The sequence below is a fragment of the Chiloscyllium plagiosum genome, unplaced genomic scaffold (assembly GCF_037043375.1).
Source record: "Chiloscyllium plagiosum isolate Xiang-an unplaced genomic scaffold, Cpla_swu_hap1 HiC_scaffold_28, whole genome shotgun sequence".
NCBI classification, from domain to species: Eukaryota; Metazoa; Chordata; class Chondrichthyes; order Orectolobiformes; family Hemiscylliidae; genus Chiloscyllium; species Chiloscyllium plagiosum.
In genome coordinates, this window is record NW_028270166.1 from 41,742,978 (window position 1) to 41,762,333 (window position 19,356).

At 40.8% G+C, this 19,356-nt stretch overlaps 1 protein-coding gene across 1 annotated transcript in view; it reads right to left on the reverse strand.

The window, feature by feature from the left end:
* The window catches only part of LOC122565196 (cysteine dioxygenase type 1), a 47,296-nt gene extending 30,707 nt beyond the window's left edge, over positions 1-16,589 (reverse strand). The window contains exon 1 of the mRNA XM_043720912.2: positions 16,326-16,589. Within this exon, the coding sequence (XP_043576847.1) occupies positions 16,326-16,495 (170 nt within the window). The 5' untranslated portion in view covers positions 16,496-16,589. The remainder of the gene's footprint in view (positions 1-16,325) is intronic.
* Positions 16,590-19,356: the final 2,767 nt, after the last annotated feature.

A 19,356-nucleotide genomic window follows, 5' to 3' on the forward strand; every position in this document is an offset into this window, starting at 1 on the left:
ACCAGCAAATATTAATCTAGTATTGCTGGGTTTCTTATGAAATTAAGCTTTTAAACTGCATTAAGCTGCATTTAAATTATACTTAAGTTGGCATCATTGTATTGGTCACTATTTTAACAATGGCATATAATTGCAATGAGCAAATATTACACAGCAGTGTACTGTTCCCTTCAATTCTGTTTTGTTGTGCAGTCTGTTTATTGCCATATACAGCCACTTTATGATTGCTTCATGGATGCCTATCTCACACCTTAAAAGTGAACACTAGCAGATATGTTCCATGTTGCTTTAAGGCCATGCACCTACGTAGTTTAAAATAACAATGTAGTGGGGATACATCAACTTTGTGTGATAGGTAACAGTAAATCATCAACTTTTTTACACCTTTCCTGATTTCTACTTCCATTCTGGAAACAAAAAATTTGGAGACAATGTAAAGTGTGCTGCCAAGTCATTATCATCTGTCCTACACTATAACACAAAGTCATGGTCTCGGCTAGTATGTTCTGGTTTAACAAATGCAAATAATTCAGAACAAATTCAAAGTGTTCTGCAGCTATTCTGCCACTGGGCTTGAACTAGATTCACATCAATAAATACAGATGTAGAATTGTGAAACTACATTCAATGCACATTTAGTGAAACTTCAATTTTGTCTGTGTAAAAAAGGTCAGACCTGCCTGATCTAAAAGATCTTTTGCAGACGGTTTGAGATTCCTGTGGGCATTGAAATCCAAGCAATTTTTACTGGGAGATTCCTTGAGGTTTCTCTTGCTCTGCTGCCATGCCTTTGTCACAAGTTCAATGGAATTATATTGCCGATGTAAATTAATTATCTGCTGAACTTCCAGCAAAGTTATGGTTGTGCAGAGTGTCCAATTAGTTCCTTGGCCCCCTAGTCTATGCCATCTGTCCTTCAATTCAAAGATGAGATCCAGTCAGGATTGCATGATTCTGCCATGGGTCTCCGTGTGACTGAAAGAACCAATTCCTTACCTGCAGGTCTTTGGGCACATTGGGCAGGATATCCCACCGGTAGTGGGATTCAGAATGCAGGATTTACTTCCTTTCATTCCTTCTGTCCTGTTGTTCTGCCTCTCAAGACTTTGTAATTCAAAGTGTGATGCAGTTTTATGCAGAATTTGTCGTTATTCTGAACGATTGGGAGCGAACCATTCACGAGCGGTATCTTTGGAGCATTTTCTTTGTCCTCCTCTGGAACACTGGCCCTCCCTCAGTCTCATTTGGAAGCCTCAGTAATACTGAGTCATAGAATGTACACCTGTGAAAGCAGGACGCAGCAGGGCAGAACATTTTCCGCCTTCCAGGCACAACATTTGACCACCTTACTTGGTTTTTCAGGTGTCCCTAGTGTCTAAATCTGGAATTGATTACAATCTTAAAAGTGAATTATGGTTAAACTAATATCATTAAACAACAGCTATTGAACTCAACATAGACAGGCACTGAGAATCAAGTTCTTCTGATCTCAAAAATATGGTTTTTAGATGAGGGAAAGATTGCTAAAAGATAATGTTACCAGCCAGTTATTTTATCCAGGTTTTGTAGAACAGGAGAGTTCACCCTGGTGTCCTGGCCAATATTTATCCTCTTTCCAATATAATCTGGGGTTGGGGTGGAAGAAAGATCTGGCCATCAAGATTAATGCAGCTCAGTGGTTAGCACTGCTGTTTCACAGCACCAGGGACACAGGGTTTGATTCCACCCTCGGCCGAACATCTGTGTGGAGTTTGCATATTTTGCCTGTGTCTGTGTGGATTTCCTCTGGGTTCTCCAGTTTCCTCCCACAGTCTGGAGATGTTCAGGTTAGGTGGATTAGCTATGCTAAATTGCCCCATGGTGTCCAGGGTTACAGAGATAGGGTGGGAAGGTTGAGTCTAGGTGGACAAAGTTAAAATCGCAACACCAGGTTATAGTCCAACACCTGATGAAGGAGCGTTGCTCCGAAAGCTAGTGTGCTTCCAATTAAACCTGTTGGACTATAACCTGGTGTTGTGTGATTTTTAACTTTGGAGATTCCGGTGTTGGACTGGGGTGTACAAATAGAATCTGGGTGGGATGCTCTTCAGAGGGTCAGTGTGGACCCAATAGGCCAAGTGGCCTGCTTCCACACTGTGGGGATTCTATGATCTGGCATTATGTTAGAATATTACCTAGCTGTGTCAGTATCACGGAGCTACAGTATGTACGCTTACCTACTGACAGAAATTGAAGTAGGGCAAGCCAATTAAAATAAGGGAAATCACTTGAAAAATGAAAATTACCATAGTCCCAGTGGACCGTAATTTGCTTTCTTATTAGACGAATACCTCGGATGCTGACTTCTAGCCTGGTCTGAATATTAACTTGCATTTGAGTGGGTAAGCTGAATACCTGGCCAATATCCTGAGTGAATTTTACCAGGTGATTGTCGGAAGGATGTTTCCTCTTATGGGAAAATCTAGTACTAGGGATCATAGTTTAAAAATTAGGGGTTGACCCATTTAAGACAGATAAGGAGACTTTTTTCTCTTTGAGGACTGTGTCTTTGGAATTCCTTCCTCAGTGGATTCAGAATCTTTAAATATTTTTAAAGTAGAGTTGGATAGATTCTTGATTATCAAGAGTATGCAGGAACATAGAGTTTATTAGCCATGATCTTACTGAATTTTGTGCTGGCTGAAAGGGCCAAGTGGGAGAAAGTGAGGACTACAGATCCTGGAGTACCAGAGTTGAAAAATGTGGTGCTGGAAGGGCTTATGCCCGAAATGTCGATTCTCCTGCTCCTCGGATGCTGCCTGGCCTGCTGTGTTTTTCCAGCACCACATTTTTCAACTCTGAAAGGGCCAAATGGCCTACTCTCATGCCTTGTTTGTAAGATTTTAACAATTAAACAAGTATCTCACTAATGAGTGATGAGAGGCCTATTTACATGCACTAGCATCGAATTTTTAGTTATACTCATCTCATTTATATACAATTTGTTATTCTACAACGTGGCAGAGTGTAACAGTGATAGTTCCAGACCTGAATGTCAGGGTACGTATCTGGAGGCTTCAGCTTGCCATTTGTTCCTATGAGCCTTCACCCATCCCCAACATCTCAGAGCACACTCCAGGAAATCTGTACCCTATTGACTGAGATTGGCATTTCCAATGAAATACCACCCATGCTCTCTCTATACCCTCAAATGTTGTTTTCCATTTCCCTCCAACTACATGTACTGTGAAGGGCTATTTGTGACTGATGCACAGCTGGACTTTAAATATGGCACTAGAGCTGCTCAGTTAATTTCCAGCATCTTCAATTTTTTCTTCAGGTTTTCAGCACTCAGTTATGTTTTGCTTTCATAAACAAGGCTGCAGGGTGTGGACACAATAGATTCGTTGTGTGCTTTGGGGCTGTCATGCACAATATGTAATTTGCCCCTCTAAATAAGGGCCACAGTTTCCAGTGGGTATCCGAAGACTGAGAATATAAACACAAACATTTTGAAATTCTGTTTCACTTTTTTGTTGTAAAATGCAAGCTGCAAACCTCCTGTGTTTATCCGCCCAGCCTGATTTGGAGATGCCGGTGTTGGACTGGGGTGTACAAAGTTAAAAATCACACAAGTAGATTCTATGCTTTTCTAAAATCCCTATTTTCTTGTTGGCTAGCTGGGATAGAAGTGTTATTCTTGTCTCAAGAGGAAACCTGCATCCTAGACAATCCCTCCAGGCTATCCCTTTCAGAACTTTCTTTCCCCCACCCCTTAACATGTACCTTTGTGCTGGGGAACACTTCCTTTTACCTTCAATACCATCCATTTGCTACCCAAAATACCATGTTTTCCCACCATGTGCTCTATCAAACCTCCTTGGCACCCCCACAAGCACAATTCTCATAATTTATAAATTATAATTTATTTGTAAGACACAGAATTTGTAGCTGTGTCTTATAATTGTGTACTCCACAACCACCTGATGAAGGAGCGGCACTCCGAAAGCTAGTGCTTCCAATTAAGCCTGTTGGACTATAACCTGGTGTTGTATAATCTTTAACTTTGTTCACCCAGCATGATTGTCTTCACTCAGTGTGCAAACTTCAACAAAGATTAATTTGCATTAATGTGCACAATGTAGCTGTAACTTGAGAAAGTTACTCCTTTGTGATGGCAATGATGTGCTCATTCTAATTTTTATTAAGTGATGTGTACTTATGTAGCACCTTTTAATGTTTAAACCCCCACTCATCACCAAAATAGTGTTTCTTATTGCAAGACTAAGAAATGTCAGCATGATTTGTTTGAAAAGATGAGAAGGTAGTAAGATAATTCCTGAATACAGGATTCTGGCTGAAAGCTTTTCCATCATTGGGATTTAGTGAGGAGTGATTAACAGGAGGGTGTAGTCTGAAGAACAAAGCATGCAAAAAGATTATAGTACTGGCCAACTACCTCATTACCTCCATTCTTTTAATATAGTAATTGGTTAACAACATTGTACTTTTTTTTGCTCCTGTAAAAATTCTTTACATGATGGAGTTTGCTAAGAAAACCAATCATTTTGCAGTTTGCATTATGCATAATGCATTTTGTACTAGTAACATAAACCAATGCAAGTTGCATTTCTGGACCTATTCAGTCTTATTTTACAGTTTGTATTATTAAAACTATTTAAGCAATAACTTAATAATCCCATTCAACCTTGTTTGTTTGATGGTAATAGGATGAGTGAAGATTTAAAATGACAGTCACATTTTTTCTGCTGTCACCTATCATCATTTCCAGGTGAACAGTTTCTATTTTCATGGAAGCCGCCTACCTTAGGTCTCATTAATACCTGAACATCAGGCACAATGAGGACCCCATCACTTTCTGAACTCAGAATAACACAGAGTTTTGTCCCACTAGTTAAAGCTAGTGGCAAGCAGGATTGAGGTATGGCAGGGTACAGAATAGTCAATAGATTATATGCTTTTCTAAAATCCCTGTTTTCTTGTTGGGATAGAAGTGTTATTCTTGTCTCAAGAGGAAACCTGCATCCTAGACAATCCCTCCAGGCTATTCCTTTCAGAACTTTCTTTCCCCCACCCCTTAACATGTACCTTTGTGCTGGGGAACACTTCCTTTTATCTTCAATACCATCCATTTGCTACCCAAAATACCATATTTTCCCACCATGTGCTCTATCAGACCTCCTTGGCACCCCCACTAGCACAATTCTCATCTTGCAATAAAATCCAGTTTTGGCTTTTAGTTGACAGTTTTTTTTGTTTCAGTCTTTTGTTACAAAATTTATTTTGGAGAATTGTTTTTTTAAAAAAAACGTGATCACAGGTGTGAGGGAGACCAACATTTATTACGCATCCTGGAGAAAATGACGATGAACTGTCTTTTGACTCACTTCAGTTCATCTAAGTATTGGTACACCTACAGTACTGTTGGGAAGGGAGAACAAAGATGTTAATCCAGTGGCAGTGAAGGAAAAGTCATAAGATCTTAAAATATAGGAGCCAAATTAAGCCATACGGCCAATGCTCTGTTATTCAATCATAGTTGATATGTTTCTCAACTCCACTCTCTCGCCTTCTCCCCATAACCCCTTACTAATCAAGAACATATTTATCCCTGTCTTAGAGAGACTCAATGACTTGTTCTCTACAGCCTCTATACCAGTGAGTCTGAAGAAATTCCTCTTCATCTCAGTTTCAAAAGGCTGTCCCTATACTCTGAGGCTGTGCCCGGGGTCCTAATCTGTACTATGAGTGGAAACATCTTCTGCACGCCCACTGTATCTAGGCCTCTCAGTATTCTGTGAGTATCAATGAGATTTCTCACTTATCCTTCTAAACTGCATCCAGTGCAGGTCCACAATTTTCAACCAATCCTCATATGACAAGCCCTTCAACCCTGGGGCTATACCTGTAACCCTCCTCGGGGCACCCTCCACTGCAAGCACAACCTTCCTTAAATTCAGGGCCCAAAATTGCTCACAATATTCCTTATACAGCCTCAGCAGTACATCTCTACTCTTGTGTTAGAGCCCTTTTGAAATAAATGCTAACATTGCATTTGCCTTCCTAACTGCCAACTGCATGTAAACTTTGAGAGAATCTTGAACTGGAACTTTGAATTCTTTTTGTGCTTTAGTCTTCCAAAGCCTTTTCCCATTTAGAAAACAGTCTACACCGCTACTCTTTCTCTCAAAGTGCATAACCTCACAGTGGCACAGTGGTTAGCACTGCTGCCTCACAGCGCCAGAGACCCGGGTTCAATTCCTGCCTCAGGCAATTGTCTGCGTGGAGTTTGCACATTCTCCCCGGTTTTCTCCCACGGTCCAAAATTGTGCAGGTTAGGTGAATTGGCCATGCTAAATTGCCCGTAGTGTAAGGTTTTGGGGAATGGGTCTGGGTGGGTTGCCCTTCGGAGGGTCGGTGTGGACTTGTTGGGCCAAAGAGCCTGTTTCCACACTAAGTAATCTAATCAAAAAAAACTCACACTTTCTAACATTGTATTCCATCTGGCACTTCTTTGCCTACTAACACTAGGGGTTCTTATCTTATTTAGCACTTCCTGTGCAGGACCTTGTCAAAGTCCTTCTGAAAATCCAAATAGATCACATCTACTGACTCCTTTGACTAACTTGCTCATTACCTCCTCAAAGAATTCCAACAGCTTTATCAGGCATGATGTCCACTTAATGAAGACATACTGAGTCATCTCCATTTTACTGTGCACTGCCAATTACTCTGCAATCTTACCCTTAATAATACTCTAAAATCTACCAATAACAGAGGTCAAGCTAACTGGCTTATAATCTTCCTGTCTTCTGCCGAGCCACCTCCCCCCCCCCCCCCCCCAACCTCCTTAAATAAGGCTTTTGCATTGTCATTTTCCAGTACTCTGGGATTGTCCCTAACTCCAGTGATTAATGAAAGATCACCACAAATGCCTCTACAATTTCCCCAGATATCTCCTTCAGACCCTGGGATGTAGTCCATCTGGTCCAGGTGATCTATCCATATTTAGACCCCTCAGCTTCCCCAGCAAATTCTCCTGAGCGATAGCCACTACACATTTCTGCCACCTGACTCTCAAAGTTCTGTATGCCGTCTTGCCCATGGAGTACCATGTCAGGATGTTATGTGGCTCAGTAGGGAAATTGCAGATTGTGTTCTTCCCATGTGTCTGCTGACTTTGCCCTTCTGCGTGTTTATTTAACTGTCACACTAGATGAGGACATTAGCAGTGAATAAAAGTTTGATTAAAATATTTAACTTACCACAGTTCTTCCAAAGTTCTGGCTTACCAATCATCACTGCTTTATTAATTTTAACTTAAGCCATATGTTTTTCACAAAGTTCTTTCTGCAACACCCACCATCACTACCCAGGAAACCTCATTTCCATTGTTTCATTGGGTTTACAGTGCCTGTCATGAACACAACTTATGACGACATCATAAATTGTTTGAAAATTTACACTTGTTTAAATTCTAAAACAAACTTTGCTGGACTAAATCATGACCCATCACATGATGCACATTAAGTACAAGTAGTTCTGGGATAATGCGCATTTTGACAGCAGATTTGGTTATAATGTCGCTGAAGAATTAGGGATCGGTATTTCTGAGAATGCTTATCTCTGTTCGCAATAGCGAGTTTCCAGCGGGGATCGGTTCACGCACTTTGTTCTGCGCAGGTGTCGATGTCCATGCTGAAATCTCCACGCTGTTCTGCACATCCACCGGTGTCTGCGCTGTTCTAGACATGCGCAATGTTGGTGCCGGTCTTAATGCTGTTCGGCACATGTGCGATGTCAGCACTGGTCTTTGTGCCATAATGTGCATGCGCTGATATCAGCTACCATCAGAGCAGCTTTCTGAGAGATACTGAATGGAGAACCACTTGCTTTCATTTTTTTTTTAAATGTACTGAGTTAAATTTACTTTTGTTTCATTTATAAATATGATTTCAGCCTTCATTCAGGCTGTGCCTTACTTTGCATTAGGCTTTTAAGTGGTTTTTGAGCGATCATGAGTTACCTTTTGCTTTTCTGCCCCGACTCCACTTTTCTCATAGGCGCCATTATTTCTATTAAATGTTATTCTATTACGCAAGGTTTCGCTGGAATGCAACTATGGCATTATAGGAGAACTACCTGTACAATTACTGGAAGGATTCTGATCGGTATTTACCGATCAGGTAAAATTCAGCTATCATCCTCCTGGAATATCATACCCTTGCACTGTGTGGACCTTGCAAGCCACAAACAAACAGACCACGATTCCCCAGTCAGTTCAAAACAAAGGTGATCTATTGAATCTCATTGTGCATGAAATGGTGCTGAAAGCTCACCATTGATCTCATACAAACTATTGTTATAGTCACAGAGATGCAAGTAATTGTTACATGGAAAATATCTCATTAAATTGAAACAGATTCACCTAGGAACTTGCATCACATGATCAAAGCTCCAAGATGTTGTAAAAAGGTTTAATTATATATTTTTTGAACACTTACTTTAGCCTGGTAAAGATCTCGTGACTTTTAACATTAGTCTGTGAAGCATCTAAACCACCTGACACCGCAGCCAGACTCCAGGCTTAGCCTCAGGTCTCAACTTCTTTGAAACTTAGTTTTCAGGAAGAAATCTCATATTTACATCAAAAGTGGACCAACACCATCTTGTGTCTTCATCAACATTAGAACAATCCAGAAATTCAGCAAATTGCACACATCCAAGTACAAGCTCATTGAGAAAAACCTTCACAATACATTGATTTTTCTGGATGCAAACTAAAAAAAAAACAAATTAATATCTAGTGGAGGTTATCATATGTATGTGCTGTGACAAACATTCCCCAGGTTTGAATGCATGACTGTCATTCTCCTGTTCCTTGGATGCTGCCTGACCTGCTGCGCTTTTCCAGCAACACATTTTTAGCTCTGATCTCCAGCATCTGCAATCCTCACTTTCTCCTCGACTGTTTTAAAGCCTAAAACAACTTTGTTGCGAGCCATTTAAAAATTGAACTTGACAAGTAAAAAGGTTGAAGGGAAATACACACTGCCTGTTGCAAAGTGGTAAAGAAATAAGAATCTTTTTGTTTACAAATTTCAACTTTTGTGGATAGAAGGTGGTAAAACAAAAACGTTCAATTCTCTTCTTCATACCTATAACAGCGGCTAATCACAAATAACTATCTGGAATATCACAACAGTCATTTCACCTTTTAGTCTTTACTCAATTATTATGAAGTTCAGATTTATTTTGCATATATCAACAAATGTACAACAGTTATTTCCTTCCTTATCTTAACAAAAACACCATATATTTTCATAGTAAATTATTTGGCGATATACATTCAGATCCTACTGTTGCAGTTTGAAATTTTCAATCCAAAAGTAATCTAATCCATTAATTGTCTTTATGGAAGAAATCACATGTGATTCCAGTCCTAGAACAATATCATTGATTACAAATTGTCCTCTGAAGCATCTCAGCAAACCAATTAGTAGATTTCAAACTAGACAACTGGAGATATTGGCTTGATAAAAGTGATGTTTTTCCTGTAATCCTGCACTCTCACATGGACACTTATTTAACAAAAGTGCTCTGTATCTTTGTATGACTAATTCCTATTTAGTAAGACTCAAATGATTTAGGGTTGCTGTATAAAGATACAAGGGATTAAAAACTGAAGTATATTAACCAAATAATATTATTTTAATCCTATGATGTCTGAAGAAAGAATTTGTTCTTTTATATCATGATGTCACAAGGCATTTTTCAGTGAATTAAAGTAAACACTTACATACTATTGTAATGTTTAAAACACAGTTGCCGGTCTATGCATAGTAAGATCCCACAAACAATAATGTGATAATGACAAGATCATCTGCATGTTAGAAAGTTAAAGATTGTGTCAACCTACAGGGACAGACCTACAGGACCTGGGTTTATTAACTGCTGCTAAAGACAGAATGTCTGATAATGCAACACTTCCTCAGGATTTGTGGTTGTAGCATGTACACTCAACACTGAACCTTTTGACTCAGATATTCGCGAGTTGTGATTGAGCAGTAGGAAGAGTGCTTTAGGGTTCAGGATTGAAAATGTTAGAATTCCAAACAAACATTCTTTCTTCAAGCAACCTTATGATAAGAGATATATCATCAGGCTGTTACTGGGAATATATTGGCACTGCATTAGTTCTTGTGAACAGCTATTTCTCTGAAAGCAAGTGATTTAATTAGGCAATAGTCTTGCAACGTATTACTTCTTGCCAAATTTCAACATATAAAACACAAATACAAACATAAATTACTGTTGATGTAAACAGGGCCATATTGGCGATATTGTCCAATTGAGGACAGAAGATGAATTAAAAGAAGCATGTTGTTTACTTGCTGCCCAAATGTATAAACCCATGTGAGATAGTATTGATGAAGCAATGAGGCTGCAAAAGACTTCAATAGGGTAGGACAGTGGGCATGACGTGGCAGGTGGAATAACTTGGGAAAATAAGATTATGAAGTTTGGAAGGAAGAATAGAGCAGAGATAATTTTCTAAATGGGGAAAGGCATTGGAAATCTGAAGCACAAAGAGACTGAGCAGTCCTAGTTCAGAATTATCTTAAGGTTAAGGCTGAAGGATCTGAGCCTGTACTCAATGGAGTTTACAAGGTTGGGGTGGGGCTGGTGGTGGGGGGGGGAAATCTCATTAACACTTAGACCATACTGAGAGTGGATGTGAAGAAGATGTTTCCACTATTCACAGAGTCATAGAGATGTACAGCATGGAAACAGACCCTTCAGTCCAACCCGTCCATGCCAACCAGATATCCCAACCCAATCTAGTCCCACCTGCCAGTACCCGGCCCATATCCCTCCAAACCCTTCCTATTTATATACCCATCCAAATGCCTCTTAAATGTTGCAATTGTACCAGCCCCAAAACACTTCCTCTGGCAGCTCATTCCATACACGTACCACCCTCTGTGTGAAAAAATTGCTCCGTAGGAACTTTTATATCTTTCCACGCTCACCCTAAACCTATGTCCTCTAATTCTGGAATCCCCCACCCCAGGAAAAAGACTTTGCCTCTTTACCCTATCCTTGCCCCTCAATTTTGTAAACCTCGATAAGGTCACCCCTCAGCCTCCGACACTCCATGAAAAACAGCCCCAGCCTGTTCAGCCTCTCCCTATAGCTCAAACCCTCCAACCCTGGCAACATCCTTATAAATCCTTTCAAGTTTCACAACATCTTCCAGATAGGAAGGAGACCAGAATTGCACGCAATATTCCAACAGTGGCCTAACCAATGTCACAACATGACCTCCCAACTCCTGTACTCAATACTCTGACCAATAAAGAAAAGCATACCAAATGCCTTCTTCACTATCCTATCTACCTGCGACTCCACTTTCAAGGAACTATGAAACTGCACTCCAAGGTCACTTTGTTCAGCAACACTCCCTAGGACATTACCATTAAGTGTACAAGTCCTGCTAAGATTTGCTTTCCCAAAATGCAGCACCTCGCATTTATCTAAATTAAACTCCATCTGCCACTTCTCAGCCCATTGGCCCATCTGGTCCACATCCTGTTGTAATCTGAAGTAACCCTCTTCACTGTCCACTCCACCTCCAATTTTGGTGTCATCTGCAAACTTACTAACTGTACCTCTTATGCTCGCATCCAAATCATTTATGTAAATGACAAAAAGTAGAGGAACTAGCACCAATCCCTTGTGACACTCCACTGGTCACAGGCCTCCAGTCTGAAAAACAACCCTCCACCACCACCCTCTGTCTTCTACCAAATAGCTAGTTCTCCCTGTATTCCATGAGATCTAACCTTGCTAATTAGTCTCCCATGGGGAACCTTGGCGAACGCCTTACTGAAGTCCATATAGATCACATCTACTGCTCTGCCCTCAATCTTCTTTGTTACGTCTTCAAAAAACTCAATCAAGTTTGTGAGACATGATTTCCCACGCACAAAGCCATGTTGACTATCCCTAATCAGTCCTTGCCTTTCCAAATACATGTACATCCTGTCCCTCAGGATTCCCTCCAACAGCTTGCCCACCACTGATGTCAGACTCACTGGTCTATAGTTCCCTGGCTTGTCCTTACCACCCTTCTTAAACAGTGGCACCATGTTAGCCAATCTCCAGTCTTCCGGCACCTCACTTATGACTATCGATGATACAAATATCTCAGAAAGAGGCCAAGCAATCACTTCTCTAGCTTCCCACAGAGTTCTAGGGTACACCTGATCAGGTCTTGGGGATTTATCCACTTTCACCCGTTTCAAGACATCCAGCACTTCCTCCTCTGTAATATGGACACTTTGCAAGATGTCATCATCTGTTTCCCTACAGTCTATATCTTCCATATCCTTTTCCACAGTAAATACTGATGCAAAAAACTCATTTAGTATCTCTCCCATTTTCTGCAGCTCCACACAAAGGCCGTCTTGCTGATCTTTGAGGGGCCCTATTCCCTCCCTTGTTACCCTTTTGTCCTTAATGTATTTGTAAAAACTCGTTGGATTCTCCTTAATTCTATTTGCCAAAGCTATCTCATGTCCCCTTATTGCCCTCCTGATTTCCCTCTTAAGTATACTCCTACTCCCTTTATACTCTTAGGATTCACTCAATCTATCCTGTCTATACCTTACATATGTTTGCTTCTTTTTCTTAACCAAACCCTCAATTTCTTTAGTCATCCAGCATTCCCTATACTATCAGCCTTCCTTTCACCCTAACAGGAATATTTCTCTGGATTCTTGTTATCTCGTTTCTGAAGGCTTCCCATTTTCCAGCCATCCCTTTACCTGCGAACATCTGCCCCCAATCAGCTTTTGAAAGTTCTTACCTAATGCCGTCAAAATTGGCTTTTCTCCAATTTCTTCAACTTATAGATCCGGTCTATCCTTTTCCATCACTATTTCAAATCAAATAGAATTTTGCTCACTGGCCCGAAAGTGCTTCCTTACTGATGCCTCAGTCACCTGCCCTGCCTTATTTCGCAAGAGTAGGTCAAGTTTTGCACCTTCTCTAGTAGGTACATCCACATACTGAATCAGAAAATTGTCTTGTACACACTTAACAAATTCCCCTCCATCTAAACCCTTAACACTATGGCAGTCCCAGTCTATGTTTGGAAAATTAAAATCCCCTACCATAACCACCCTATTTTTCTTACAGATAGCTGAGATCTCTTTACAAGTTTGTGTCTCAATTTCCCTCTGACTATTAGGGGGTCTATAATACAATCCCAATAAGGTTATCACCCCTTTCTTATTTCTCAGTTCCATCCAAATAATTTCCCTGGATGTATTTCTGAGAATATCCTTCCTCAGCACAGCTGTAATGCTATCCCTTATCAAAAATGCCACCTCCCCCCTCGTCTCTTGCCTCCCTTTCTATCCTTCTGTAGCATTTGTATCCTGGAACATTAAGCTGCCAGTCCTGCCCATCCCTGAGCCATGTTTCAGTAATTGCTATGATATCCCAGTCCCAGGTTCCTAACCATGCCCTGAGTTCATCTGCCTTCCCTGTTAGGCCCCTTGCATTGAAATAAATGCAGTTTAATTTATTAGTCCTACCTTGTCCCTGCCTGCCCTGACTGTTTGATTCGCTTCTGTTCTCAACAGTCTCAGATTGATCTCTTTCCTCACTATCTTCCTGGGTCCCACCCCCCCCACCTTACTAGTTTAAATCCTCCTGAGCAGCTCTAGCAAATTAGTCCCCTTCCAATTTAGGTGCAATCCGTCCTTCTTGTACAGGTCACTTCTACCCCAAAAGAGATTCCAATGATCTAAAAATGCGAATCCCTCTCCCATACACCAGCTCCTCAGCCATGCATTCATCTGCTCTATCCTCCTATTCCTGCCTTTACTAGCTTGTAGCACCGGGAGTAATCCAGACATTACTACTAACGAGGACCTCCTTTTTAAAATTCTGCCTTACTCCCTTCAGAATCGCAACCGTTTCCCTTCCTATGTCGTTGGTTCCAATGTGGACAATGACCTCTTGCTGGCCTCTCTGCCCCGTGAGAACATTCTGCACCCTCTCTGAGACACCCTTGATCCTGGCACCAGGGAAACAGCACACCATTCTGCAGTTTCGCTGCTGGACACAGAAACGTCTGTCTTTACCTCAGACTAGAGAATCCCTGAACACAATTGATCTCTTGGAAGCCGACGTACCCCTCATTGCATTAGAGCCAGTTTCAATATCAGAAACTTGGCTGTTCATGCTATGTTCCCCTGAGAATCCATCACCCCCTATATTTTCCAAAATAGCATACCTGTCTGAAATGGGTATATCCACAAAAGACTCCTGCACTAGCTGCCTACTTCTCTTACCTTTCCTGAGGTTAACCCATATATGTGACCGTATCTGAGACTTTCCCCCCTTCCTATAACTGCCATCCATCACATACTGTTGCTGTTGCAAATTCCTCATTGCATCTAACTGTCTCTCCAACCGATCCATTCGAACTGATAAGATTCGCAGCCAACAGCATTTATGGCAGATATAATCGGCAGTAACCCTTAAACTTTCTTTAAACTCCCACATCTGACAAGAAGTACATATCACTCTATTAAAGGCCATTTTTGCTCCTTCACAATCTACAGACCCAGAAATTAAAACCGTCTTATACCTCTACAAACACTGCCCCAGGTTAAATTAATAGCTATGGCTTATATTTTAAGTTTAATCAAGAGACATATCTCCAAAAACATATAATCAAGAAAGAACCCACTCTACTCACTACTGCAGATTCTCTGTAGGCCACACTTAAAACAACGATTAACTTATCTGATTCTGTGCTGTGAACTTCGCTCAACAGTTCCTCCAAGATCAGTTGTGAGTTTCACTGTTTGTTAATTTTCCCAGATGCCCTCCAATGTCCAACCATACATGAATTCAAACAGCAAAGGCAGTAACTGTGCAGTCTCTCTCTTTCTCTCTCTCCTTCTCTTTTTCTCTTTTTTTTCTCTCTCTCTCTCTCTCTCTCTCCTGCCATGACGCATCAGTTGGAGAGACTAGGACCTGAGGGCACAGCCTCAGAGTGAAGAGACGAGAGAAAGTTTCTTCAGCACAGATAGTGAATCTGTGGAACATATTGTTGCAGAAGGTTGTTGAGGCTAAGCCATTAAGTATATTTAATTCAAAGATAGATAGGTTCTCGATTAGTCAGGGATCAAAGGTTATAGGGAAAAGACAGGAGACCGCGGTTAAGAAACATATCAACCATGGTCGAATGACAGCGAAGACTGACTGATGTAAGTCTGCTCTGATATCTTTTGGTCGAACAAAATGCAAGCAATTGCAACACCTAGGGTTGACTTTTATAAGAATACTCAAGGTTATTCGGAACAGTTTGAGAATCCCAAAATCTACACTTTATCTCCAAGTCAACACGTCATTTCCTAAGAAACTCTGCTCCTAACTATATTTGAAGAAATTGAAGCAGATTGAATTGATTAGTTTCGCTCCTAGGTAAAACTCATCTGATGAATAAGCAAATTTTTGTCCCCAGCTTAAAAAAAAGTCCCACTATTTCAATGTTGCTCTCTGATACTTTTTTTCCTTTTCAGTAAAGGTCTGTCAAACATTTTCCACGGAAACAGAGTCCCTTTAAGATCCTCGCACCACTTTAAAAGAGAGTGACGGTTTTGTTCTTACCCCCAAAAGAATCCATTTGCTCTTCTGAAGGTGCTGAGCAACGGGTGTGCTCTGCTTATACCTACCTCAACCGAGTTATTAAATCTACAAAAGCAGGCCTGCAGAGTTGCAGGCTATGTGACTGAAAGAACATTAAACTGACTAGTTTGCATTTACTCAAGCTGTCAAGAAAATGACGAGACACAGAATATAAGCTTGCAAGCATCCAGCCTCCATCGATCTCTCGAAGGAAACACAATTGTAAATTGTCAGCTGTGTCCTTCTGTCTATTGAACGAGTAACAAAGTAACATTAATTAATCAATACGTTACCGTATCAAAAATAAGAAATAAGTCATTCGTGTTAAAATAGACCCATTGTCTCTTTCTGAGGGATCTTGCCATGTTTCTGGACTCCTAACTATCGAAAATATGATACTGAAGTTGGGTCAAAACATTGTTACAATTCGACCTTATTACAACAATAAAAACTTAAAGTGCACCACTACAGTTTCTGGTTAGCGAGTGGCCAAGGGCTGCTAAAACTTTTATTACATTTAACGCAGCAAAATATTTATACGGTTGTCAAAATGTCCAGTATAAGTACTTGTAGACCCAGCCGCTTGCAATCTGCCCGCGGATTTAAATAATTACCTGTATTTATCGAATTTTGCGAATTTACTCCAGTCCGCGGGGTTACTTTTATAAGATTCCATCAGCATTTGCACTTCTTCCACGTTGATTTTATCGCTAGAGAAGATCTCATGAAGTTGTTGAATCAGATCCCCTAACGTCTCCGGTACCTGGAGCTGCGTCTGAGTCATCTTTATTGTTTACCTCGGTTAGGTTTGTTTTTAAGTAACCGAACGAAGAGCGGATCAGACCGAAGGCGAGGGTGAAACTGCGGGAAGATTTATAAGGAGCCTGGAAAATTTCCGGGAGGGCCAGAGGCGGAGCTTCAGGGAATTGAAGTATCACTACATTGCCATTGGCAACAGTTGACCAATGGTTCCCTGCATTCTGAGCTAGTGAGTCAAAATATCAAACCGTCAGGGCGCCCGCAGTTTAAAAAATTGTATCCAATTAACCTCGAATTCAGCTTAGTGTTTGGATTTTCTTGTTCCTCAACTTAGAATTGGAGCAAGTTCTCAAGGATTGTGGTGAAATTTTATAGATTGTTCACATTTCTTTCGGTTCCTGAAATAAATGATGATGCACTCCAAAGTTATGTCATGTTATTTAAGTAATTTCACTGTTCATTAACTACTGACGGCTGGTAGGAATTAGCTTTATTATATTTCAATGATTTTTCGATTTAGTGGCACATTCCCACTTTATTTAGTTATTAATTCTTGGGCTTTGAATTTGCTGGACAGCATTGGTTGCCTATCTTTCACAAGAAGGTACTAACGAACTGTCATCTCGAACCACTGCCGTTCTTGAGGTGTTACTAAGAAATAGTAAGTATTTATTAGGAAGGCAGTTCCAGGATTTTGACCAGCCACAGTGAACGAAGAGCGATCAGGATATTGAGTAGCTTGGAGGCGAACTTGCATGTGGTGTTATTTTCATGTATCCACTGTCTTTGTCCTTCTCGATGCTAGGAGTCAGGTTTGGGAAGATGCTGTTGAAGGAGCCTTAGTGAGCAGTTGGGAGGGACTTATGCCAGACTGGGACTCTAGGAAACAATTTGGCTCAGATATTGATTTTTAATATTGTATATTCATTTTCCTTAACTAAAACAAAGCAGCAGTTGTTAGGGTTCTGTTGCCCTATGTATGAGTCTTTGAAGAAATGATTTGGAGACGCTGGTGTTGGACTGGTGTGTACAAAGTTAAAAATCACACAACACCATGTTTTAGACCAACAGGTTTATTTGGAAGCACTAGCCTTCAGAGCACAGCTCCTTCATCAGGTGGTTGATGAATCACCTGATGAAGGAGCGGCGCTCCGAAAGCTCGTGCTTCCAAATAAACTTGGTGATTTTTATCTTTGAGCAAAAGTAACTCGATGCTAACCCAACCATTATGCTGGCGCCCCAGTTTCTGAATTGTTTTTTTTAAGCCCCATGGTAGCTAAAAGCTCACTCTCGTGTGACCTTCACTGAACCTAGAACCTAGCTGCTATTGAAATTTTTTTTTGTTAATACTTACTTCACTCTTTTCCCACTCCTCGAGATGCAGGAAGCAGATAAAGCTTGTTTCTGTAACATCTTTTTTTCTGGAGAAAGTGGCCATAAGCTTGAGGGAACCGCTCCACATGAAGCATTGCTGAGCAAGAGGCTCTCCCAGGGAAAAAGTAAGGATTGCAGATGTTGGAGGTCAGAGTCAAAGAGTGTGGTGCTGGAAAAGCACAGCCGGTCAGGCAGCATCCGAGGAGCAGGAAAGTCGACATTTCAAACATAAGATCTTCATCAGGAATGTGCTACGTTCCTGATGAAGCGCTTATGCTCGAAACGTTGACTCTGCTGCTCCTCAGATGCTGCCTGACTGGCTGTGCTTTTCCAGCACCACACCAGCTGCCATAGGAGTTGATAATCAACCTGCTTGGCCACATTGTGAATGCTCCTTCCAGAGCTATCTAGTGAACTGGAACTTCTGGCTCACTCTGGAAGGACACTACACACTGGGCCATGAAACCTTCCTGCTAATACATACAACAGGTGAAATTCCTTGAAGAACAGGATTTCTTGCCTCCACTACACAACAGAAAGGAGAATGTAAGCATTAAAAGAGGATATGGGATGGTGAGGTAGGGAAGGTCAGCAAGAACATGGAATAATACTAATTGGGAGATAGTAGTTCTGCAGTTGCAATTATCAGGCCAGAAAGAGCGATAGCATAACCATTACTGGGGGAAAGGATATCTCAGAGGAAGCTGTAAAGGATCTTGGCATTGAAAGGGGAAGAAGCAAATGTCATGGTATAAACCATGTCAAAACTGATGACATTAGAAGGAACAGAGACCAAGGTTCCTATGAATATGTATCAGGAGCTAAGCCAAGCACAACCTTTATGATCATACTCACTCAATTACTACATAATACATGGACTCTGGTTATCATATCTGACTTAAAAGTTCGATGCAAAGCTTAAAGATTGCTGTAGCTAGAAGAGGTTAATTATTTGGGACATTAGCTCTGCAGCTGGGATAGCAGAAAGTGTACACCTCGAAGGGGCTGTATCTGAGAGAGGCTGTGACTAACACGCCAGTGGAAATCATATGTAGGACTGCAGAAAGCACTTTAAATCCACAAGGAAGCAATAGGTTTGATAGAAGTAATTGTAGGAATAATCTTCAGAAGCAAAAGAAACTTAAAGATAAGAGACAGAAAGGATAAGAGCGAAGGTCAGAGTACAGAGAGTGATAAAGATAATAGAAGTAATTTTGTTTACAGACAAGGGTTCCTGGAATTAAAAATAAAATGATGAAATATATGAATATATTTGATTAGATAATCGTGCATGGCCAGTCCACCTTTTTAAGAAAGAGAGGAACACCACAAACTATTTATCCTGTTACTTTAACACGTTGTTAAGGAAATTCTTCATCTATAATTAGTTTGTAAGGATGGTTGACCAGATCTTGCAAATCTTCAGCTGATCAGAGAGTCAGCATGAATTTGGAAAGGGTAGGTCAGACTTAATGGATCTGGTTTGTTTGAAGTGGCAACTAATGCAATGGA